Here is a 25,805-nt window from a genome sequence, read left to right as displayed (position 1 = left end):
TTTCAATAAAAATGGACAAAGCGCGTTTTGGAACATTATTTTTTTTTTAATTTTTAGTGAATTGGCTATTTAGGTGAGTTTAACACCTCGTTTTGGTAGGTTGATGATGTAGGAATGTGAGTTAATACTTCATCTACCAGGTACCGCTGAAAACCCAACTTTGATAAAAATGGACAAAGCGAGTTTTGGAATATCACTCTTCAAATGTTTCAAAAAATGTACATAAATCTATTCGTTCGTAAACGATTTTTACTTATTTGAAGAAACGTCGGTCTTCTCACGCATAATGCGTGAGTGTTCTTTTAAATTAGAAACTCACTATAAAGGGCACAGACAAAGAAGTTTAGTTTTTCAAATGCAATGAAACTGAAAAAAAAATTCAAGTGAGCATTCAAATGAAAAAATTTGGTGACAAATTTCAAGGAATTTTGAATATTATCTAATTATTCTTCAAAATTGGTGAGTGGTGAGTAAAAAAATAATTTTTTTGAAAGTTCTTACGAAAAATGTATCGTGTGACTGGTCGTTTATTAGATGAAAACGGTCTTTCAAATGTTTCTTTAGCCTCTCAATTAAAAACAAAAATTTAAAAAATATGAAAATTTAGAGTTGCATATCGATTTTTGTAAAGGTGGGTGGTAAGTAAATGTAAGAGCAGTACTTATAGGTAGGTAAACAATAAGTACTGAAATCATGTGGTTGACTTTACACACAGGTATTCGTTCGAAAATTATTCTCCATGTTTGATCAGCTGAAGTATAACAGAAAAATTACAGGCTAGGTACCTAAATTATTTATAGAGTGCAAATAAAGCGCACACTTTTAATGATTTCGGATCAATGTAGGTATTTTTAATGCTCATTTGCTTTAAATAGAATTCATTCTAAAATTAAAAAAGCGATTAATTTACCTATTATTTGATTCATAGTACTTACACATTTTACTAAATGGGTATTTGCATTATTTTAATGGAACCAAAATTTATAAAAACGTGAGTGATCATTATGTTATGAACAGTTAGTAACTATTTGAAAAATTTAGAGGAAAAAGTTCACTCCGAAACAAACTATGGCAATTTCAATTTTATTTTTAAGCATACTAACGACTCTTTGTAAATTTATAAGTGCTGCCGAATTCAACGAACTGGATGTTCAGAAATGGACGGATTACAAAGTGAGTGTTTGATTTAATCACAGATTGAAAACGTAGTTTCAAGACAGTTTTCAAATTTAATAATATTTATCTTATAGACACAGTTTGACAAACAGTACGAAACCACAGAGCTAGAGACCCAAAAAATGGCCGTTTTCTTAGAAAATTCGAATAAAATTTCCCAGCACAATGAAAAATTTAAAAACGGCCAAGTGAAATTTGACATGGCGATGAATCTATTTGGTGATATGGTAGGCTACATCTACGTTTAACCAAAGATCCTCCCTGTTTTGCTGAAAAAAATAACGATCGAGGTTTTCTTTCCAGACCGCCGAAGAGTTCAAGCAAACACAAACACCTCATAAAAAAGTACATAAAGACTTCTCTTATTGTCATAACAAGTTTCCCAACTACGAAGCACGTATAATTAAAGCCTTACCTCCCAACCTAGGCAAAGCCCCACAAAGTAAAAACTGGGTCACGGAAGGAGCAGTAACCGATGTGAAATACCAAGGTAAAAAATGTGGCAGTTGTTGGGATTTTGCGGCGGTAAGTTGGAAAAAATAAGTTTATTGAAAAAATAAAATATAATTTCTCGTGTCAGGAAATTGCCACGATTTATCGTATCGTAATCGTTTTCGAATTTCCAGATTGGCGTCATCGAATCTCACTATTTTTTACACGGTCCGGATAAAAAACTCGTGTCACTTAGTGCCCAACAAGTTTTAGACTGCCTAAGCAGTACCCAAAAATATGGAACCAACAATTGTATAGATGGAGGTTGTCCAGCCAGTGTATTGCAGTATGTGATCGAAAATGGAGGAATAGAAGCTGATCAATCTTACATGTATTCAGCAAAGGTAGCAGGAGGGAAATCACAAAGCTAGGAGTCGGCCGAGTTTCCTACCACTCATTTATTCACTCAAAAACCAACATTTTTAGGAAGGCAAATGCCAGTACAAACCAGTTGAAAAAAAAGCTGTCATCAAGGATTACAAAATAACAGTGGCAGAAGATGAGAAATTAATCAAAGAAGTTGTCGGCTTAATTGGACCAGTTACTTGTGATTTTGATGTTGAGGACGATTTTCAATTCTACAGTACAGGTGTGTAGTGTGTACCTACTTAGATCAATCTACTAGGTAATTATTGAGCTGTATTTTGATAATTTTATATGCTATGTTGCCTTGAAATGTGTAAGGTATTTTTTCAAGCACTTTATGCAAAAAAACGCCACCCGATATGAATCATGCAATGGTAATAGTTGGATATGGTTCGGAAAATGGAATGGATTATTGGTTGGTTAAGAATCAATGGACCAATGGATGGGGAGAGGAAGGGTATGCAAGAATACAACGTAATACAAACGAATGCGGCATTGCACTTGGAAATTTATATCCAATAGTTTGAAATATAGGTACCTATCTATCCTCTATTTTTAGAATGGATAGCGAAAAAAATGTGGGTAGATTGTGACCAAATTCTACGGTGACCTTTATTTTGAGTTGAAAGTTACTCAGAAAAAATTCAGCTCTTCAGGTGTCACTGGAAGGGAGATGTGGGTGGGAATTTTGGGGAAAATCGTGGCTTTTTTGCTCTAGCTCTTATTCAGTCTGTTTTAGAAAAAATACGACCCATTTTCAAAGTATAGTATTTGAGATTCTGAGTCGACTTAGGCCACTGCCATCAGAATACAAGACCACTTTTAGGTTTATTTCTGGGTAACTTTGTGTTTTGAAAATTTTTTCTGAGCAAATATTTCGCATCAATTATGCCAAAATGTCGAAGGATGGTACTTCTGCAACTAGAGAAATATTTTGGGGCGCAGTGGTGCCAATTTCTTGGTCATGATTATTGCTAATTTCGAAAAGCTGAAAAAATTTGATTAATTTTTGGATAAGTAGGTACTCGACCTACCTATTTTTCTGAATTTTTTGAAATTGGTAGCAATGCCAAAAATTTGGCACCACTACGTTCCAAAATATTTTCCTAGTTTTAAGAATGACATTTTTCGATGTTTCGGAATAATTAATGCGAAATTCGAGAAGAAAAATTTTTCAAACACGAATTTATCCGAAAACAAGCGATGTGCAAATTTTCAACTACTCAGTAGGACCTTAAAAGTGGTCTTGGGCCTTTTTTCTCAACACAAGTCAAGTATAGGAGTTGGAGTAAAAACAGGATTTTTTTTCTCGAAAAATCGATCCCCCTTCTTTAAATATGTACTCGTATCTTCCCTTCAGGGGCACCTCTGGAGCTAACAGTAAGAATTTTTCGAAGTACCTTTCAACTCAAAATAAACATTTTCACACATTTTGGTAAAAATCCATTGACATTTTTTTTTTGCGATACACCCTGCAAATAGATGTAGGAATCTGACTTATTTAATTTAAGTACCTACTATTTTATTCTTGAAATTGTTGATTTGTGATAAGTAGGTATAGCCTACTTCTACATAATCTAACTTATTCTCATTCATGCTTTCATGTTGATATTTAATTACATTCGTTTTCATTGTGTAATACCTACATAGTACATACTATAATGTTGTTTTTTTTTTCAAATGCATGTATAAAGAAGATTTTTTGTGGGAGGGGGGGGAGGGTGGTTAGACTTACAATATGTATGTACCTACGTATTTTAATTTTTCATCAATTAATATTTCCACAACTGATAGATAGGTCTAGGTAAGTGCTCTATATGACCAGAGGAGTGACGAAGTGGTGTGTCGTGGGGGAAGGAGGGGAGGATGAGACTGAAATTTTCACCAACTTTTTTGAAAGATTTTCACAACTTTTTGCCCCCTCCCTCCGTTACGGTTTGAACAAACTTTGGAAGGGAGAGTTGAAAACAAACAAAAAATGTTCAAAAACGATTCTTTTAGGTAATTTGAAAATTTTAGCTAACGAGATTGATTTTTCTTTTCTAGACTGCCTAATTTTTAAAAAATCAAGAATTCGTGTTTCTCATGGAAAAAACAACTTATTTTCAAGAGGGTGGAAATTTTTCGATTTTTGGCGAATTTTTAAAAATTAAATTCGAGCCAAAAATACGAAAAAATCAAAATGTTACCAAAAATTCAACAAAAAAGCTTAAGAGAGATATGTATACAATTTTTGACAATCCGAATTGTTTGAGAACGGTTTCGAGCCATTTTGAGCAGTTCTGAAGCCTCCAGCAGATGGTTGAAAGTCGAAATTTCCGCAAAATTTCACATAATCAAGTTGGAAAGCTAACATTTACTTTACACCCTAATTTAAGCATGCTGAGACGATTGAAGGTAGTTTCGAACCGTTCTGGATCCTCCAGCTATATTTTGGAAATTCCACCAATCGAGTTCAATGCGTTCATAAAAACTAAAGTTTATTTGTATAGTTTTTATAGAATTTTTTTGAAATCCGGAAATTTCAAAATATTGCTACGGGCAGGCTCTAGAACGGCTAGAAACTGCCTCGAATTGACTCAGAATTTAGAAAATAGGGTACTTACGTATTAGCTTTCCAACTTCAGCGAGTAAAATTTTGTGAGAATATCAAAATTAAAAATCTGTTGGAGTCTTCAAAACAGCATAAAACGTTTCGAAGTCGTTTCCAATCGATTTGAGGGATCGAAAATAGGATACATACCAAATTTAAGTTTTCTAGATTAATTTGGTAGAATTTTGATTTTTCTCCAATCTCTATAATATCGAAAAATGTACTTCAGAAATTGAAATTTTTGTTGGTGATGCATTTTTGCATGCATATTCAAATTAGGAACAAATTTTCATCGATTTTTTCAGGAAAATAATCTTCCTAATTCATAAAATATCTACTTTTCAAAATTTCGGTCTCTAACAAATCAACTGGGGTTGCTGAAATATTAGAGAAGTGAATTTTGGGCCATACTTGTTCTAAAAATGCAATCGTTGCTGAAATCAGAACAGAACACTTCAAATAATCATTTTATCAAGTTGTAGGAAGTGGAAATCAAAAAAAAAAAAAAAGGATTAAGAACTGATCAGTCTTCAAATTGATTTTTCAGAGATCTTAGGTCACCTCAAGTACAAGTGTGAAAAGTTATCTGATGTGTCGTCTTTTCAAATAAACATACCTAAAATTTTTTAAAAATAACCTCAAAAAACAAGCAACGCGACATCCTTTCGATTTCCTCACTAAAAATGGTCAACGAGTAAATACCATCAATTTATGCGAAAACCAAACGACATTAATCATCGAGAAGCGAGAACAGGTTCGTCGAAGCTAGAAAACGATGCAGGTGAAAGCGTTATCCAGATGGTAATAAAATCACATACCTTGGCATTCGCAGGAACCAGTTATACAAACAAGTCCACGACTGATGCAAGTTGAATAAGTTGCCTACTTATTTCTTGAAAGGTAGGTAGATTAAAGTGAAAAAAATCTCGCATTAATTATCTATTGCTCTACTTCATTTTTATTCATTTTTCCTCATATTTTTTCAAATGGGTTCAGGTCACGTGATCATAAGGGTAGGAAGGAGGAGGAGGCGGGGTCTTTTAAAAAGTACTTGACGACTCTGTAGGCCTCAAAAATAGCTCATCTTGTGCACTTTTGCAAACAAAACACCAATCATTTTGAAGCGATGGAGTGAAAGAGGGGGAGGGAGGGAGTTTTTTAAAAAAAGGTACATAACGGCTCTGTAAGCCTTAAAAAGAGATGATCACCTTCTGCACAAAAAAAAAAAAAAACGCCAATCATTTTGAAGGATTATCAGCAAAAAAAATTATTGAGCCAAAAATGAAAACCGAAGGAAAATTCTTTGTGACTAAATTTTTCAATTCAGCTTATAAAAATACATACTTACGCATATTATTTTCAAAAACTGATCTAATCATCAAATACCTAGTACCGACCTTAAGATTTCATACCAAAATTATATCAAATTTCAACTACAGATAATTACTTACTTCCGATGTTGCTAAACTTTCTAGGTCGATAAAGCTCCAGCCAGATCGACTAGCACAAGTGAATCGAACATTCGAGTTAAGTGGAAGTTGACCTTGTACCACATTCGCACCAGGCAGATGTTCCTTATGGAAAACAAACTTGTAAATTAGGTATTCGACTGACCGGCAAAACACTCCGCTAATGCACCACCTCGGGTAAGATATTTAAAAACCACAACAAAATCATGTTTATCGTCTAGCAACAATTTCTCAACATGTTGGCGGCCGATCACGACCTCTATTAATTCGGATTATAGATGCACAAAAGAAATTACTCATCGATGAATTTTTCACCACTCGAGTCATCCAGCTGCAGCTTCCTAGTTTCCCTCGTCGAAAAAAAAAGAAAATAAAAAAAAGTGCTTTACTAAAGTCACATGTTCTCACACACATGAGGTTGCTCTTGATGCAGAGGAATCACGTGAAACACGTAGCAATAAGAGTGAGTTGTTTTACTCGTATTTTCGAGGTCACCGATAACTCAAACAATTCATGATTTAGGACGCACCTTCGATACATCCTAATTTCGTTGGTGGCAAGTATGTAATGCGCAGTTTTACCGGTATTTTTTTGTCCTAATTAAGCGTCTACTATTTGGGAAAAAAAATTAAACCGAGCAGCTTTTATCATTTTTAGATATATCCGTCTTAACTATTTTTATTGGATTGCAACTTGAGTTTCGGATACCTACTCAGTGAGTCGACTTTAAAATCTATCGACACGAGAGAATCGTCGAGAGATAACGTACGCAACTGGTGTGTGGTATGGTGCTGGATGCGTTCTTCTCTTCATTTCGCAATATCAAATGTAATAAATTTAAATTACCGGTTTAGTTTTTACATAAATTCGTGTTAACCGGTTTTCGTATTTACTTACAATGTTATTTATATTTTTTTTTTTTATCAAGTGTGAGTAGTATAAGTAAGTAGTATGCCTCTCTCTATAACAATCGAATTGAGTGTGTTTTTTTTTCTTTTACAAAGTAAGACAAAAATTATGATAAAATTGATCAATTGGCCTAATTTTCCGAAAATTGAATTCGTAAGGACAATGTGGACATTATTAAAATATGACAATTACTACAATTAGGCATTCAAATTTGCAAGATGCAGAGAATGAGAGCTACTTATCGAAATTAACGAAAGATCTCTTTTAGAAGGGTATTGTCAGAAGTGTTAACTTACTTTCGATCTAAATGAAATTTTGCCCATGCAGTGTAACTTATTCGGAGGAAATTTTCTGAACTTTTGTCGAAAGTGCCTAATGTATTAAGTAATTGGAGGCGAAAGGTTTTCTGAATTTTCAAAAACCGTATCATTAACCATGGTTTCTATTTCTGGTCCAAATTTTGAAGAATTTCCAAAAACCGAATTATCGACCATGGTTTCATGGTCCAGATTTTTAAAAAGAGACCCTATTTTGATATTGACAGAAAAAAAAGACGATTACTTTTGAAAATTCAAATTTTTTATACAATCTGTCAAACGTATTGCATCTTGAAATACCAAAAAATGTAATTGGGCAACTGAAACTTTGGGGACCTTCTATTCTATTCGTATTCCAACTATCATCTCATTTTCTGAAGAATCTCTTTCGACATGAATGAGACAAAATGTATTTTTAGGGCTGGAATTTTTCAAACATTTATAAAAAAATCTACATATTTGAGATTCTTCTATTTTGAAGCCTTCTACCAACAAAAAGGAGGGAGAAATGCATTTTTGGGGGATTAAATTGAACGAAAAATGCATTTTTTCTTTTAAATTCGTATCAGAAATTAGCCTTAGAATAACCTTAGTAAATGATTTTACAGTTGTAGCTACTCCAACAGAAACTTTTCATTATTTCGTCCACTTTGAAAACAATTGATTACTTTAATTTGGTTTATTTTGTACTTTTATGCAATTTTGGGAATATTTTGATACAATCCCATGTCTTAAGACTCTCAATTTTTTGATTAGGAGCCAAACTGTCTTCGAAGCTGTCTTATAGGTTCTCACAGATGGGTTCTGGTTGGTTCTCCTTTAAGATAATGGAAAATCAGCTTCGCAAAACGGTTTCAAAATTTTTAAACTCTCGTCTCTCTTTCTCTTCCTAATATATAAAGCGTTTCGGATATGGTAAGGAGTTTTGATTCGATTTTTCTAAGCCTGTATAAATTAAATCTGAACAATTTTCACGAGAAGTTGAGCTCAAAACTTACAATGGATTGTGACACCTATTTTTTTTTTTTTTTTTTTTTTTTTTTAAATAAATTTTAGCAATTACTTGCTTTGAGGATTCCTTAAAACGAGCAGCTACTTTGATTTTTGAAGGCAAATGTAAGGATGCTGCAGATGAAAACAAAAAGCTAAATTGACAAAAAACTTTTCAAATTCTTTTTTTCTCAATTGCTTTTGAACCCACAAAGAAAAAATTTAACGTCACCAAAACACAGCATTATTCAGTTTTTGTTTTTTTGACAACTTGGACAGGTCAATAAGAAAATCATGAAAAAATTGGAATAAAAGAGGACCAAACTCACTGGATTTTTGATTTCGAAAAAATTTCATTTTGGAATTTTGAAATTTCAGCTGAATTTTAAAAACGTTTACTATTTCTATGTAGCATCAGAATTTCCCGACAGTGAAAATAATTTTCTTTTGAAGTCTTTCTGAAGTTGTATTGAAAATACATAAAATAAATTCAAATTTTCAAGCACTTTTATAATTTGATTTTGATAAACGATTTTTCGATTTTTACATTAAAATGAACTAAGTAGGTACACGAATTCTCCTCTCAAATTCCAATATTAAATTTCACCAAAATTTTTAGAAATTTTTCCATTTTTTTCTTTCTGAAAAAATTTTACTTCATGTAAAATGGAAATCTTTTCGAAATTAAAAAACATTAAAATTTTGTTGATTCCCAAAGACGTTTCAAAATTTTAGTTTTTTATTAAATTTTTTCTGAATTTTAAAACTTTAATAGGTACGAATTATTTTAGAAATCGATGCCCTCCTCCTTCCCTTCCTCCTCTCTCTTCCCTTCCTCAGGGCTGTCGAAAGGAGGGGAGACATGACATTTTGCTCTGGACTCGCTCTTTCTGGAGGGCTGGGAAAAAGAAGGACCTGTGTTGAAAGAAAACCCTGTTTTTTTACTTCTCAAAACACAAATTTTTGAAAAATTTTCCCCTCGCTTCACTCGAGCTTGTTTTCTTTTCTTGTTGGAAATTGAAATTTCTAAAAAAAAAATCTTGGGATCATTCAACTTTTAAAGCTTTAAATTGAAAAAATAATCGTCTCGAATAAAAAGTACCTATTGTTTTTATGCCTCTCGTAATACAAATTTTCAAGAGCTTTCACCCTACTTCGGCCTGTTTTCTTTTCTTTTTCAAAAGTAACATAAGAAAAATAGACTTTAAAATTCTAAAATTTCAAAAGCTAAAAAATAAGCTCCTTGCATAAAAAAACATCGTTTTTAGATCTCTCAAAATAAGTACAAATTTTCAAAAGTTTTCGCCTTCGCTTAGCTCGAGCCTGTCCTTTTTTTTCAAACACAACTTCTTAAAAAATACATCGTTTTTAAGCCTCTCGAAATCAAATTTTCAGAAACTTTAGCACTTGCTTCGCTTAGGTCAATTTGTCCCTTGTTTTGAATTGTTAAAAAAATCACATTTGAACCCCCAAAAATCTGAAACAGAAAATCAAAATTTTTATGAGTCTTATGAATACGATATCTATTGGAAAATTTGGTATTTTTTCCCTATATCAGTCGACAAATTCTCAGTCGAACCCCTCTCTTTTCTTAAAAAACCTCCATATAGTTTCGTCCCTAGAAATGGGACCAAATTATATTTGCCACGGGCCCACATTGGCTCTCGACGACCCCGCTCTTCTCACATCTGATTCAGTTTCATTCCAATTTTGTCCTGATGTGATAATTGATAATTTTTTCTTTGTCGAAAAATCTGTGTGTTGTACGAGTAGGTTCTAAAAAAATCAAGGAAGTAATTGGAAAAATTTTTAGGTGATAAAATTTCATAGAAAATTTCTATCAACTTGGTCTTTTGTTTCTTTGAGCATTTCATTTGATTTGGTTTTTAGAGATCAACATTATTTTTTGAGGGAGTTGAGGAAGGTAAATTCTTTATTCCCAAAGTGAGAAAGTGATCAAATTCTATTTTTTTTTTTTTTTTCAAATTCATGATATACCGTTTTTTGTAACGTCACACATCAACACCCTACAAATCTCGCCAATTAAAAATCACAATATACCTAGCTTATATTTCAATTAACACGTTTTCTTTCTGAAACTGCCCAAAGTGTCTCAAAAAAATCGTACACTTTGCGATGATCTTGCACACGATCAAAAAATTAATTCGCCAAAGGTACGAAGATGAGTTCCGAATATTAATATGTCTTATTGAGTGCCCTCGATTGGTAGCCTGCGATTGAGAACCGGTACTGATTAAGATTGATTATATCACATTTGCCACACTCTGATATTCGTTTACTGTGCACGCTACCGATGAAATAATAACATATTTATCGCCGAACTTCTCGTGTGTATAATGAATAAAATATGCATTAAAGAGACGACTCAAAAAAAAAAACAGTGTGTTACCGTTATTATGTCATTCGTTGGTTGACACAATAACGAAAACGCACTGATGCTGAGGGGGGTAGGAGGGGAGGGAGTCAACAGCGAAAGTACGTACATGTACAGTTTCAATTGCATCATATTCTTAAATACGAGAAAAAAAATTGTGATTTTCCTTTTAAATGAGTTTTATAGATTAGAGATGATTTTCTTCAGGATATAGTCCTAAACCAGGCTCAAAAAGCATATAGTCTCCTTATCTAAAAATATAATCTACATTGCTTCCTTTTCGAGTTGGTTTTTTCCATCATTTAAACCAGGTCAGTAGAACGTTCAAAAAGTATCATATGTGTATCTGTTCGAAGTTAACTTGCAGGTAATTACCTACAATTGGTTGTTTTTTTTTCGTTTAATTTCTTTTTATATAGGTACGAAAAAAAAGACCGAATTAAGAAATCAATGTATTTAGGTTCGCGATACAATGTTATATACGGATGTTATCGTATAAAAATCATCAACTTGTTTACATTATAATACATTTTCTTATAAAAAAATACGAACAAAAAAAAATACATTTTTATATAAAACAAGAACATAATATGTATAGTACGTATCTACATTTCAGTCGAAAAATTTTATTTATGCATATCACTTTGTTGAAAATAACCATCGTAGCTCCATTCGTCATATGTACTCTTCAAACTATATACTTTAAAATAAAATACAAAATTTACAAAAAAAAAAAACAATAAATAAATGAACAAAATAAATAACGAATAAATATACATTTATAAGGTACCTCAAAAATACCTGTTGTCCGGTTGATTTCAGAGTAAATAAAAATAAAAATAAATAAATTGACTACGCAGACGAGTTAGATACACCTTATCGCGTGATTATACTTTTTTGTTTTCGCAATATCCATATCAAAGTACAAAACTACAAAAAAGGCGAAAAAATGTATCCAAATTTTCTGCTAGAATTTTTCTATTTAAAAAACTTGGAAATCCTCCGGACTCTGGGTAATGGAATAATATCTTTATAAAAGACATCGTTAATTTGGGTAGGTACGTAATTTGAAAATAGGATGAAAAAACGAAAAAAAAATGAAAAAAATACATCGAACATAACAACTACTCGAATAATGAAGGTAATTGTTTGGCGAATACTTTATACAAGCTTATAGTTTTACGATAAATACAAGATTTATGGCCATTTACAAATAGAAATTAAATAATCTTAAAATATAGGTATAAATGCTTTAACGTTATTGGAAAAATATATATTGGTATAAGAGGTGTCCAATATGTACCATATCTTAAGAGCGTTTCCTTGTTATTCTCATTGTGGACCAGTGGACGAAATTCGAGACAAATGAGCGAAATGAGGAGGAGGGAATGAATAAAACTCGCCATTACTTTCTTCAAGGTAACTAAAGTGGCAATGCACAGTTTCAAAAAAAAAAAAAAAAAAAACAGACAATTTTTCTATGGAGAAAAATATTGATACATAGGTACATTAATCAAAAAATAAATAGTTTTTTTTTATACGTACATCAGTATTTATGAGACTTTCAAAAAAGTAGGTATTTTGAAAACGCTCTTATAATATCGTACATGCCAGAAACTTCTCATACTTTATTAAATATATATTTTTTAAAAATGTAGAGATAACGTATATTTGTAATATTTAAGCACAATAAGGTACCTCTACCTACAATCTACATTAATAATTTAGGTAATACATTATTTTTTAAAAAAAAGTACAACAAAAACAAACACAATGTGATCGTATAAATTTGATAAACTCGATTATTATTTGTTTTTTTCCTAATTTAAAAGGAGCATAAAAGAGGACAGTAACTGCAATATGGTTTTCAATCTGTCTGAAAGTTTGAAATTTTAAAAATCCGTTAACAAATTTATATGAAGGTGCTCAAAATTTTTTTTTAAATGTTCATGATGATTGATGAATATTGATATGCTTTGAGGGAAGGGAAAGGAAGGGAAGGGAAGGGAAGGGTAAAAAGAAAGGATGAAAAGACATAAAGAAGCTCATGGATCAAAAATTTCTGTTTAGAATATTTTTTTATTGAGACTTTCAGCAATAGATTTCCCTTAGAAGATCTAATCAAAGCAAAAATTTCAAAAAGTTTAAAATTTAAATTTTTTCTTAAATGGTAAAAATTGATTCATCATGAGGACCATATGATTTTTTATGTATAATGACATGTTTTCAAATAATTTGAGAATTTTTTTTCATGTTTTTGTTTCTGTTTTTTTTTTTTTTTTTTTTCAAGTCATTACTCATTACTCCCTAAAGAGCTATTGTGAGCATTTTTTTTACGTCGGCCACCTTTCCAGAATTCTTATATCAAATTAAAAATGTATTTTTCGGTTTTCCTCCAAAAAGTTGACTTCAAGTAGGTATACCTATATTCATTTAAAATAAAAATATTATTTTTATTAAGAATTTTAGGATGGGGAGAAAAAATTGAAAATCAAACCCGAAGGTCATTATGGACTTGAAATAAAATGGATTTCAAATCACTTTTTTGAAACATTTCGGGACAAAACTCAGCAAAACTATTGGTTTCACGTGACCTTCCAACCCCCTCCCCCTCTCCCCAAAAAAGTTTCAGCACAACTCCAAAAAAAAAAATTGTTTGAGGTGTGGATTGAACTTTTGTACAATGGCCATTCATCACCAAAATTCGTTGTTCTTTTTATCAAGATTCAACTTTAAGTATGTAGGTACCTACCTAAATAATGTCGAAATTTTAAAACAAAAAATTTCAAGAACCCATAAGATATCTGAATTTTAAAATTCTGATCAACATTTTAGCACAACTTTCTAAGGCGAACCAGAAATATTCCGTTTCAAAATAATAGTTTTCCAAAATTGAAGGTGCTTTGAGCAAATTCAAGCGGTACATTTCTTATAAAATTTCAATTATTTTTTACTTCTGGCTACTTCAATTTCAAACTTAGGGGTGATTAGTCAAAATAGCCTTTTTCACTCATCTTGAAAAGTTACATCAGAATTCACTCAAAAAAATCATCAAATTTCAACTTTCAAAGATGCTAAAGATTTTGTAAAAAAAATCCTGTTTTGTTCAGCTTGAAAGCCAATTTTCTAGGAGAAATTCAAAAGAAAATTTTTGATTCATCTTGGATGGGTTTGAAAATTTAAAACAATTTCAAACGATCGTATCTTTCAAATGATAACAAAAAACAGAAAAGCAAAAAAAATATTGAAAATGTTCAAAAATCTGGAAAAAATTGGAGACGATGAACATTTGCTTAAAATGTCAATTTGTCAATAAATTACCCAAGCCATTTTCTGATATTCCAACAGAAAATAATAATCTATATTGTAGTTCTAAAAAAAAAAAAATCGAAATTAAAATACTTAAGGTAGGTAAGGCTGAAAAAAGACCACCTAATGTGATGAATCTCTTTAAACTTTTTTTTCACATCTGAACTTGGGGGGAGGGGGTGTTTATAATTGCAGGATTATTGCACTCGTGAAGAAAGTGGTTTAGATTTGATTTATTAGGTTACGGTTATGAATTTTTGGATTTCAGAAGGGTTGTTTGGGAACTGGAATAGTAATTGAATTTGGGTCTATTTGAAGAGATGAAGTCCAATATGTCAACACGGGGAAGTGATGATCCCTTCAAGTCTACGAGGAGCGTTTCCAAAATTTTCCACGACTACCCCCCCCCTTCCTTTTTTCACCGTTTGATATGATCAGAAATATAAAGCAATTTTAACAAGGATTTTCCCGATACTTGACATGACTGACTTTTTAAAATGGAAAAATTAAAAGAAATTTTTATCACTATCTATACTTTGGTTTACGTAAAACCAAAAAAAAAAAAAAATCAACTTATACTTAAAATATTTCAAAAACAAAACCTCCTGGAAAAAATTAATCATTCTTTAATGTAAAGATTTATTCTTCACAATTTTATTTTGTTTTGTGTGACCCTTAATAATTTTTCTCAAAAATCGATATGAATTTGGTGATTTAATAATGTTTCTACCACAAACAATTAATTTTTCAAGAACACCTACAGTTCAACAAAAAAAAGTGGAGCGAAGGTTTTTGTTTCAAATTTCAAGCACTTCCCACTCAAGGAATACCAAACGATTTCTTTAAACTCACGTTTGGGTTGGTCCTGTACATTTTGTTGTAGGTAATAATTTAATTCCTCTCCCCGCTTCTTTCCCTCGCCCCCCCCCCAATAATAATGAATGAAAAATGGCTCCTCAAAAATATAGGTACCCGCAACACATTCCTTGATGTAAAAAATAATGTCATATAAATCAACGTGAACAAAAAACAAAAATAATTTCAAGAAGTCAGTTCTCTGGGGTGAGGAGGGTATATTAATGCATATCCTTAGAGGACGATTTTTTTCACGAACAAAGCGATGCTACTTTTTATGATTTGGGCATATTAAGTACCTATTTGAAAAATAATGAAGAATGATTAAAGGAAAAAATACAATAGACTAGATGATTCCTTTAAGCACAAGAATACTTAAACGAATAATTGAGTAGAATTATTGTGTTTGAAATAAATTTTCTAAGGAAACAATCGAAGACTCAGAAACATGGATGAAAGTGGAATTTTAATTTTAAAAAACACGAATTGAAAAATTATAGTTATCGAACTCAAAATAGAGTATTTATTAGGTACTCTACAACCACCATCCACGTCTCTTGAGAATTTATCACATCAATACGTTATCTCTTAAAACACTTCGTAAAAAAAAAATTATGTACACACAAAAAAATCAATAATAAAACGACACGAAAAAAAAACAAATTAAAACATAATTTAAAAAAAGAAAGAAAAATAGTGGCGGTAAATCGTAGTATCAAAAATAAATACTCGTAATATATTATTTCTTTAACTGGTTCCTCGTCGTTTTCTGCCTTTACCTATCGATCTAATTACTCTGTTGTTGGTGGTATAGTAATCATTTTCATAATCTTGTTCGCTAACAGTACTAGCTTCAGTCTGCGTTTGGAAACTACGACCCCACCAACCCCAGCCACCGTCGCCATTTTTAGCATGGCCGTGTCCATCTTCGTAGTCGGAGTGCTCTTGGTCATAATGCTGATGATGGTTGTCATAAACTACTACTTGCTTTTCTATGTGGTGATGTTTGTGTTTCAGCTCGTGCCATATTTTTATTGTCTTCGATAGGACGAATAGGGTTGCGACGACGATGAAATTATTTAGTAGGATGGTTTGTATCATGAGTAGAGCCCATTTTATTTTTTGCATGACGAGAAATATGGCTACGATGACTTTGATGACTAATTTTTTTATTTCTTTGTGTACTTTCTTCTTTTTGTGGTGACCTCTTTCTGTAAAAATTGAATTAAAAATTGTGTTACAAAAATATCCTTTTTGGTTGTTCTGTTTTGTCTAATCTAAAAAATATATTCTTTCAAAATTATTGAATAATAAAAAAAAAAAAAAAAAAACTGAAGAGTTTCTAGAAGAAAAAAATTATATGCTTACCAATTCGAATTGATCTACTGAAGCAACAAATTCCAATACGAAACTACCAACGTATTATGTACATACAAACACAAAATTCCAGCTAAGTACAATCTAAAATGATTTCTACAGGAGTTTTCAAAAGAATGCGGATGGATCAAATATCCTTATTGCCAATATACGTTCAGGTCATTCTATTGACAACTTGAAATTCACTCGAGCTGTAGGTGATATTTTTCAATACCTAATTCGTATCTAATTAGAATTAGACACCACAGCTCGGAGGTATTTTAAAAGTCACCATCCAGTATTCGCATCTTTGTACAGAATCAGTTCAATGAAACCAGATACCTACTTGTATAATTTTTGTCACAGTGTAACTTTACTCGGTATAAATAAAAGAATTAATACCAATGAACTTTCACTAATATTCAACTAATCATATTTCTCTGAACGTAGCAGTGGCCTTATTCTTCTTATAACAAGTTTCAAGTTCATCTGGAGATACGGTATCGCGACAAGATCAAGATAAGAAGATTTGTAGAGCCTAACATGTAAACCGGTTCATTCATACATCTACGAGAATGAGTATTTTCCACTCATCGTAGTAGATAGTAGGTATATTTACAAGAAATGCATATATTTTTTTTGTAGAGCATGCAAAAGTCTCGGATAAAAAATTTTTCAGAATAATTTCTCCACTTCCCCGCAATATTACGTGTTATAAGATCGATATTCAGGTCGATGAAGTGTTGCTTTCCACATTCCAAGAATTTGTAATTGTCTGAGTTCATCCTCGATGAGGAACTACCTACTACCTAAACCAATCGGTTTTAATCATTTTTAAGACACGAAATGCTCGTAAGTATACTTAGTAAGACTACACGTGAGTTCCTATGTTCTCTCAGTAGGAGTTAATCATCTGAATGAAGTAAAAATTTCGCTGGATTATTTCACTGCACTAATCAGTTTAATACTTTTTATACGAGACCTAATTATTACCCGGAGAATAAATTATTCTGACCTGATCGTTTGATTACCGACAGACAGGCTACCAAAGTAAGTATAAATATAAATCCCTAAGAAGATGCCCATGTTCATATGGAACAGTAGATTCCAACAGCGTTTTTTATAATCTTATTCGAAAGTACATACGTATAAATGCTTACACACGCATCTTCAAGTACATAACTTATGAATTGTTGTGTTTTTCGTGACGAACGTGAGTAAATTGGTTACTTATTTCGACAAGTAAAAAAACTGAATTCATTATCAAATTCAGATAGTGAAAAGTACCTATCTAACTATAAAATGGGTTCTAAATGATTTTCTCTTCATTATAAATTAGGTAACGAAGCCAACGAAGGTATTTAACGTGAAATGAATCGCGTCGATGATTTTTATTAGGTGTAAGAAATTCGTTTCATTTTTACACACTTTTTTGAATTGAAAGTTACAATATTTTCTCTAATCTAATGTATTGTAGGCTAGATATTAATCAGAAAACATTTTTTTTTTTTTTTTTTTAGGAAGAGAATGTCTTATTGGAGGGAATTTATTTTTTCCAGGTTTGAATGATTTGATCCTGTCACTAATACATACTCTTCATTTTTTCAAAAAATAAAATAATTTTTAAGATGCCTTAATTAAAATTTTCAACACAACAAAATAGATAGGTACATACAAGAATTGTTTTAAAATGAAAATTTTTTAGAAGATTTCGGAGAATTGAAGTCAATATGAATGTTTCTTCTTACCTACTTCGTATCACTATAGGGTAAAATTTACTCACAGCTAGATTTTTTTCAAATTTTAAAGTTCATATTTTCATAATATTTTTCAGAATGGGATTTGGAGATGTTTAGGTGAGACAAGAATTTCTTCTATATCGACTTCTTTCAAGGAACTTGACAAAAATCACTGTTTTAAAAAATTAATAACAATTTAGTGGAAGGGGAGGAAGAAATGATCTGAAAAATAAGTAGATTTTTTTAAAAAAAGAAGACATTTTAAATTGCATGTGTTTTTGGGTTCAAAGTCTCTTATTTTTTAATTGACAAAAAAATCAAACATTTTATCGCCTCACGATCAGTTTTGAGAATATTTCCATACAAACAACAAATTTTTTTAATTTTTTTATTAATTTTTTCTAGTTTTTTGTAAAAATGCATCAGCATGAATATTAAAATGTCAAAATGAAAAAATTCAGATGTTTCACTCTTAAATTATCAAAAAGAGCTCATTTTTTAAAAATAAAAATGATCTATATTTCTTGCTCTTTCATATTAAAATTTCAATAACATTGTTTTTCTTCGAATACTTCGATGAACTACTCAAACATCAAAAGAATTCAAAACCAGTATTCGGTACCCACTTTTTCGAAAATAGGCAATGAAAAACTAAAAGTTCAACTTCTTTTCAATGTTAATTCAGTTTGATAGAAGAAAAAAACCACAAACTTTTGAGGTCATAAAGCAATTTTTAGTTGTAAAAATAATTTTGTAATTCAATCTTGTGATAAGATTGTCTAAAAGTAACACAAAAAATTCAATACACTGATTTTGAAATTTTAGAAAAGAATTCCGTCCTTTAATTCAAATCTGCGATTAAAATATTAAAATTGAAAATAAAATTGAAAAATAGCATCATTTTAAAAAAAAAATTGGATTGAATATGTATACTTCAATTCTTTTTAAGGGTACAAAATTGGATAATTTGTCTCCAAACTTTTCTTTCCTGGAAGGTCCGAGAAATGAAAAATCGATTTATTAATCATGAAATCTTCAAAACCCCATCGAAAATTATTTTTGAAGGGGAATCTCCGTAAAGTTTGAAGAAAGAATCAGAAAAATGTAATAACATGTTTTTATTAAAAAATTGTTAATTTACGAACACTTATTACAAAAAAAAAACAAAACACTTTCATTCCCTACAACAGTGTTTGGCCCTTGAGTAAAGAATCCTCCAAAATTGAAAAAATAAGAGAATCAAAGAGCATTTTTCAAAATGAATTTCAGCGCCAATTTTTTTTTAAAATTTCAAATAAAATTATTTATATAGAAAAATTTGGAGATGTACCAAAAATGGGAAATTGTTGGAAACTTTTTCTTGTGGTTTCTTTTTTTTTCTGACGCAGAAATTTAGAATTTTTAAAAAACTCTCTTCGACTTTCTCATGTTTTTTTTTTTTTTTTTTTTTTTTTTTGAAGACGAACATTGCTTGAGAAAATCTAGAGATGTTTTCCGATGGAGTGGGTGTAATTTAGAAGAGTTCCAACTCACAAATTTAAAATTTTTATGCATTAAAAACTCATTTATTGCATAATTTTTAATCCTTTTGAACTTTGAATAGTTTCCAGTACCATTTTTTTGGATTCAAGAGAAAATAAAAAAGAAGGGAATCATTTTCTCATGCAATGCAAAAACTTTAGTGAGCGAATAGGAAGATGAAGAAGCGAAACTTCAAAATAATGTCATAATTAAAGAGAAGAACGTGTCTTTTCTACAAAAAAAAACCTCTTGAGATGCCCAGCTTTTTACCTAAATGATTAATAAGGTGCTTCTAAGCAAGATTTCAATTTTTTCTATAAATTTTCAAAGTTCTACAAAAGCCATGGAAATTTACATGGGCAGCCAAAAACTTGTTCTCGTCCCATTTTTAGCCTCTGAATAAGAAAAACCACTTTTTTTTGTGAATTACAACCAGAACTCTCAACATGACTTTTTGACCAAATATGAAGTTTCAAAGAAGTTCAAAGGTTGAAAAATAGCCAAAATGAATCTTCTACAGTGGTGAAGCTGAAGACTCTGCATCTGCGGAGTATAATGAAATAAGGAATGAGGAGGAGGGTCTCCAATATACAAACAAAAAATAAAAAATCTATCAACTTGGAAAACAGTCACTTGATTTGAATGATATCAATTTCTTCTTTCTAAACAATTCTGAATCTGATCAACAAATTGTACTCATTACAGAGTCCTGTTCAAACTTCCTGAATGGATTGAATTTTGAGTTAAGCACCTCAAAACTAGATTGAAGCCAAATTTCAAGTTTTTCAAACTAAAGATTTCGAAAATTTATAAGAAAAAATCAGAGCCTCGTTGAAAGCTTTAGATTGGCTGGAAAATGGAAATGATTGGGATTCACCAAAACAAATATTTTCAATACAGCTACCGATTTATTACTTTTATATGTAGGTATCAAAATTTTTAAGAACCAAGTGATTAATTTAGGTAGATGGAATTTCAGTCGAAGGTGGTAATTGGAACACACTCTTTTCGAAATTCCAACTTTGATGAAATCAAAGCTAGATACCTACTTCAAAAAGTTCAACATTTTGCAGTTTGCAGCTCAAAAATAATTATGCATTGCTTCTGCATTTTTATTTAAAATGACTTCAAAACAAATCGAAAGTGAATTAAAAAAAACAAAATTCATCAAGATTTGTAAAAATTGGAAAATGAAAAAAAAAAACGTAAAAAATGCATGTGAAAAATTTTTCAAAAAAAAATAATTTCAAGAAAATTACGATTAAAAAGTAATTGATAATAAATATTTTAATGCATTAAGACATGATCCTGGCAGAAATTTTACAGTTTTTCTCCCTCTTCTTCGTGAGTTTTTACTCAATTAAACAAGAATAATAAATATCAGAATTTTAGTTTTCCTGAAGTTGATATTAAACCATTTTTTTAAGCTTTTCGATATTTCAGAGCTAAAATTCATTAATTTTCGATCAAATAAGTACATCCGTAGGCCCCTTTATAAAATTTTCAATTTATTTATAATAATGAACCATAATTCCTTGTAAACATGAAATTTGGTCAGCAACTTTTAGAACACGATCCAAATAAAAGAACTATTAACCCCAATTCATTGCCCATAAATTTTTTTAAAATTGAAAAAAATTATAAAGTCGTCCTACAATACTTTCCTTTTTTTTTTTTGTTTTTTGAGAGAAATTTTATCAATTTAACACATCTTTTCACAAAACACAAGCAAATATTTATCTCCGGCAAGACACACTATACGAGTCACAATCCATCCCACATTCTTATAAAGGTCAAACCAGCTCAAAAATTTAATTTGGTAATATATTTCAAACCTACCGCGTTTTCAATACCATAATAACACGTTTCTCCTGTCCAAGACTACGCATTACCTACAACGAACGTCTCCATTAAACAGATAGAAAAAAATATATGAAAAATAACAATACTTTAGGTCATTTCTATTGGAAAGTGGTTTAGTTACATTTCCTCATTTGGAACGTTTTCAGTGGGATTTTTAACAAGCTCCTTGGCGTGATTCATTGCCCATGTATTTCGGTCAAACTGCTAAATTGCATTTAAAATATACCTACTCGTACATACGAAGTAGTAGATATTTACACGTAGCTACAATATAAATTTAATCTCATCTACAGTCACAAAAGCAGAACAACTACGTAAAAATGGCAAAAAAATCTACAAACAAAATACATAGATACAAAAAAATTAATACGAAACAAAAAAAAAGAATTTTATTCAATTATATACACGTAAATAAAATCACACTCGATATAATGATAAATAAATACAGTAAAATATCAATCAAAATTCAAAGCAACTACAAAAGTCTAACTACGTTCATGCAAAAATACCACGAAATACAAACAAACAACAAATCAACAAACTACTAGAAAAAAAATATATAAAAAATACAAAACCTGACTTGCGAGGACAATACCGAAAAAATAATACTTATTGCACATGCGAAAAATAATAAACCAGGTCATCTTCATCACTTGGCATGTTCGAATTTGAACTTATAAAACATAAAAGTACATAGTACTTACTAATTCAGAAAACTGGTCCAATAAATTAATAGGTATTTTATAAAGAAAGTTATCAAGAAAGTTACGTTACTAGTTAACAACGAAAGTTACAGTTTAATTGAAATAAAAACGTAAAAAAAATAACTAGCTTAAAATAATACTGTTCGAAAACTTAAATCGTTTGATCGACGACGAAAGATCACTTCAGGATCAATGAATAAAAAATTCAATAAATGAAAATATTCGTTCTTTTAAACCCTGCTCTCCCCTTTCTCTGAGAATGGAAAAATAAGATTGAAATTTGGTAAATGGCACGTAAAATAAATCGCTACGCCATTTTCATGAATTTACGATAGAATTTTTATAAATTCTCATTTCGTAATCAATTTTTAAGAACAAAATTTTCATTTATCGAATACCTACTAAAAAAAAAAAAAAATAATGAATTAAAAAAAGGTAAAAAAAATTTTTGATTATTGGAAACGCGGGTCGAAGAGATTCGAGTCAGTAATTTAACTGAACTCTTCTTCGTCATTATTAGGAGCACCGTGATGTAATTTAGGTCTTATATAATATGGCAAAGGTTTAGCATTAGCATAGGCCGGAGGGATGATAGGAGTGGCGCCTGTGGTTGGTGCATAGCTTCGTCCCCAAAGACCCCAACCACTGGTGACACCGGATAGAAGACCATGATCGTGATGACCAAAGCTGGTATGATCATGGTGAAGATGATCATCGTACTCGTGTTCGGGTGCATCGTAATAATGACCGTGGTGTTCGTTATCGTAATAAATGACCGATTTATCGTGCAGCTTGTGCTGTTTAATCTCCCACCAAATCCTGAATGCTAATGTGAACACGTAGATGGTAGCGAAGAGGATGAATTTAGTGATGATGATGCTCTGTATCATTCCTAGGATCGCTTTTATTTTCAACATAAACAAGGCTATGGCGATAATTATTTTTATGACGATTTTTTTTATCTCTTTGTGTACTTTCTTTTTCTTGTGATGACCTCTCTGTTCGTCTGTAAAAGATAATATACAAAATACCACCATGTAGATTTACATATATACAAAATATAGGTAGGTATAGCCTACGAGAATTAGTATTTTTTTCCTATAGTAAGTTGCTTGCGTTTTGAGCAGCTTCATTCGATGAAATAGGATATTTAACACAGCTATTTCACGCTTCGAATCAGAAATCATCGTCGAGAGTAGGCATATGATATATCTCAGATCATGGTTTGGATATTCTCATCTCATCTTCACGTAGATCAGAATAGCTATGGCTATTGTTCTATTCAGTTGGCTAGATTTTGAAACAAATGCCTTCGATTTGTACCTTTAATTAAATTTTGGCTTCGTAGAAGCATTTTAAAATATATTATCTTATTATCTCATCGATTATATCCGCCTACCAAACTGAGAGGAAAAAAACTCACAAGATATATTATTCCATTTCCCAGTTCTTTCAACTATAATAAATGCTGACTCACACTGACCAATATTTCAGGTCATGGGTCCCTTAATGCAGATTTTTTTTCAACCCGAAATATTTCAATCAGTGATCCACCATGACCTTCCTAACACAATAAAGTTCATCGCAGGTAAGCTGTTATAAAAAATCCAACATACTCGAGGTCAAAATAAAAACGACGAATCGAGTTTAAATTTTTGAGAGAAATGTCCAGGTCAACGAAACGGAAACGCGAAAACCTACTCTATTAACGAAAGTATTTTTAATTCTTTTGACCATCGTACTTGTATAAGGCGGAATAATTTTTCAAGATGAGAGGACCAGATAACCTTTTTAACCTGCAACTTGTGTACTAATTCATGTAGCCTGCAGTCGTGTCTCGTGTCTCAGGTTGTTGTTTTCACGAGTGTTAAAGTTTGTTGTGTACGAGAATTAGAATTTTACGATACGTAAATCTCTGCTGATGTACGTATTTTTGAAATCAACTCAACTACTATCTATCTACGATATGCGATATAAAAACCAAGCCGACTAATACAATGTTGGAAGGATATTGGCTGTATAATACTAAAATGTAAGCTGTTCAAAAACGCAAAAGCAACTACTAAAATCAAATTTATAACCACGATATACTACATGTACATAAATTACATTAAATTTCAGTAAAGAAATGGCATTTGAATGACTACCTTAGAATATTATTTAGTCAGATTATAGGAAATTATTGAAAGGTACGTCCAATAAAATCACTCAATCGCTGTCTGCGCTTAATTGAGTTGTTAGTTCCGCGTAGGGACTTGTACCTATTTCAAGTTTTTCACATTTTATCTAGATCTATGTACCTTGTAGAGTGATTTTTATCAGAAAGACTAATCATTTCGTCTTGCCATAAACTTTCTCAGCTGACGATTTGAGGATTTGGTGAATTAAGAATCTCTCCTCGCGTGACGATTAAATCTCAGGTAGTCATGCTCAGTCCCAAATGAATTTTAAAATCTTATTAGTGAGTAATAATTAACTCAACTATTGTGTTTGCAAGAGTGTTTTGAAAAATTTTCACAACCATAATTTTCTCAAGCCACTTACTTTACAAAATTATTTTCCACAACTACGAGACTACTTTTTTCAAGATGGAAAAATTAACAGAAATTCTAGGAATCGGATCACATCAATAGGTCTGCCTCGTACCTAATAATTTCAATACCTATCTACATAATTAAAAACTTTCAATTTTTCTTTGTTATTAAAGCACCATTTTGAAAACTTTTTAATTTAATAGGAAACCTGCTCGAAATTTCTTGAAGTTTCATCTTGTACTATTACAGTTTTGGTTCTCGACTCTTCCTCTTCTCCCCTCCCCCCTCCACATCACTCAAAAATAATGAACTAGCAACTTTTTAAACATTTTTACATATGTATTTTTTAAAAATAGGTACGTAAGTGATAGAAAAAATTGTAAGTTTTTCATAGGATTTACAAACAAATCACAAACGGTTAGCCTCCTTCAGTTCAGAAATTCTCAACTTGGGTAACTTAATTATTTTTACATCGGTAATTTTTTATGGAGGAAAGTCAAAGTGACATTTTGCTGTAGTTCCAATCTAGTTCATTTAAGGTGTCCAGATTCAATTAAAACGAGAAAATGAATTTTTGAAACATAGTTGTTATACGTATGTACCTTCTAATGGATGTCTTAATTTTTAATAAACATACGTACAATTTCAAAAAATCGTCAAAAACATTTTTTTAATGTTTTTTTTTTTTTTTTTTTTTTTTTTTTAGAGAGAAGAAATGTCCCTAATTTTTTCAAGAATGAATACTTTTCCAACAGCAGCAAAATTAGTGATATTCAGTTCCACATTTCCAAAATCAAAATCTCCAAAAAAAACAGCACCATAAATTTTTCAAGAACCAGTGTATTCGACGAATATTCTATAGTTAGGTGGGTAGATATTTCAAAAATAATTTTTTCACTCCGAAGTTTCAATTCTGAAAAAATTGGTAAGAATTGAAAACAGTCAAAAATTGACCATATGGACTACTTGAATGCGTCCAATAGGTAGAAAAGGACGTGAGTAAATAATTATGTGTTTGATGTTTTGAAAAAAACGCATTCGAAACTCACGAATGAAAGTATTTTTATGATAGTTTTATTAAAAAAGTGGAGCTTTTTTCATAGAAATATCGAAGGTGGGCTTCAGATGGATAATTTATGCAGTTTGATAATTTTATTTTCGCATTTTACCGATCAAATATTCAAAAAAAGGAAAGCTGCAGTTAGGCCCTTTTTTAT

General features: G+C 31.1%; 2 protein-coding genes across 2 annotated transcripts in view; one reads left to right on the top strand and one right to left on the bottom strand.

Annotated features, from left to right (window-relative positions):
• Nucleotides 1-1,068: 1,068 nt before the first annotated feature.
• LOC135845131 (procathepsin L-like) lies at nucleotides 1,069-2,561 on the top strand. The gene is made up of 6 exons (XM_065363595.1): nucleotides 1,069-1,173; nucleotides 1,251-1,403; nucleotides 1,480-1,701; nucleotides 1,803-2,012; nucleotides 2,095-2,257; nucleotides 2,353-2,561. Exons 1-6 carry the CDS (start codon nucleotides 1,069-1,071, stop codon nucleotides 2,559-2,561), a joined length of 1,062 nt encoding a protein of 353 aa, XP_065219667.1.
• Nucleotides 2,562-21,721: 19,160 nt separating this feature from the next.
• LOC135843487 (uncharacterized) overlaps nucleotides 21,722-25,805 on the bottom strand; it is a 37,386-nt gene continuing 33,302 nt past the window's right edge. The window contains exon 4 of the mRNA XM_065361400.1: nucleotides 21,722-23,060. Within this exon, the coding sequence (XP_065217472.1) occupies nucleotides 22,546-23,060 (515 nt within the window). The 3' untranslated portion in view covers nucleotides 21,722-22,545. The remainder of the gene's footprint in view (nucleotides 23,061-25,805) is intronic.

The sequence above is a fragment of the Planococcus citri genome, chromosome 4, assembly GCF_950023065.1.
Source record: "Planococcus citri chromosome 4, ihPlaCitr1.1, whole genome shotgun sequence".
NCBI classification, from domain to species: Eukaryota; Metazoa; Arthropoda; class Insecta; order Hemiptera; family Pseudococcidae; genus Planococcus; species Planococcus citri.
Note: the sequence above shows the minus strand (reverse complement) of the source record. Positions and strands in the feature narration are given on the sequence as shown.

Coding starts and splice junctions, on each gene's coding strand:
- LOC135845131 (XM_065363595.1), top strand. CDS start 1,069: ATGGCAATTTCAATTTTATTTTTAAGCATACTAACGACTCTTTGTAAA. Junction 1,404..1,479: donor TGAATCTATTTGGTGATATG/GTAGGCTACATC, acceptor TTTTCTTTCCAG/ACCGCCGAAGAGTTCAAGCA. Junction 2,258..2,352: donor TTTTCAATTCTACAGTACAG/GTGTGTAGTGTG, acceptor GAAATGTGTAAG/GTATTTTTTCAAGCACTTTA.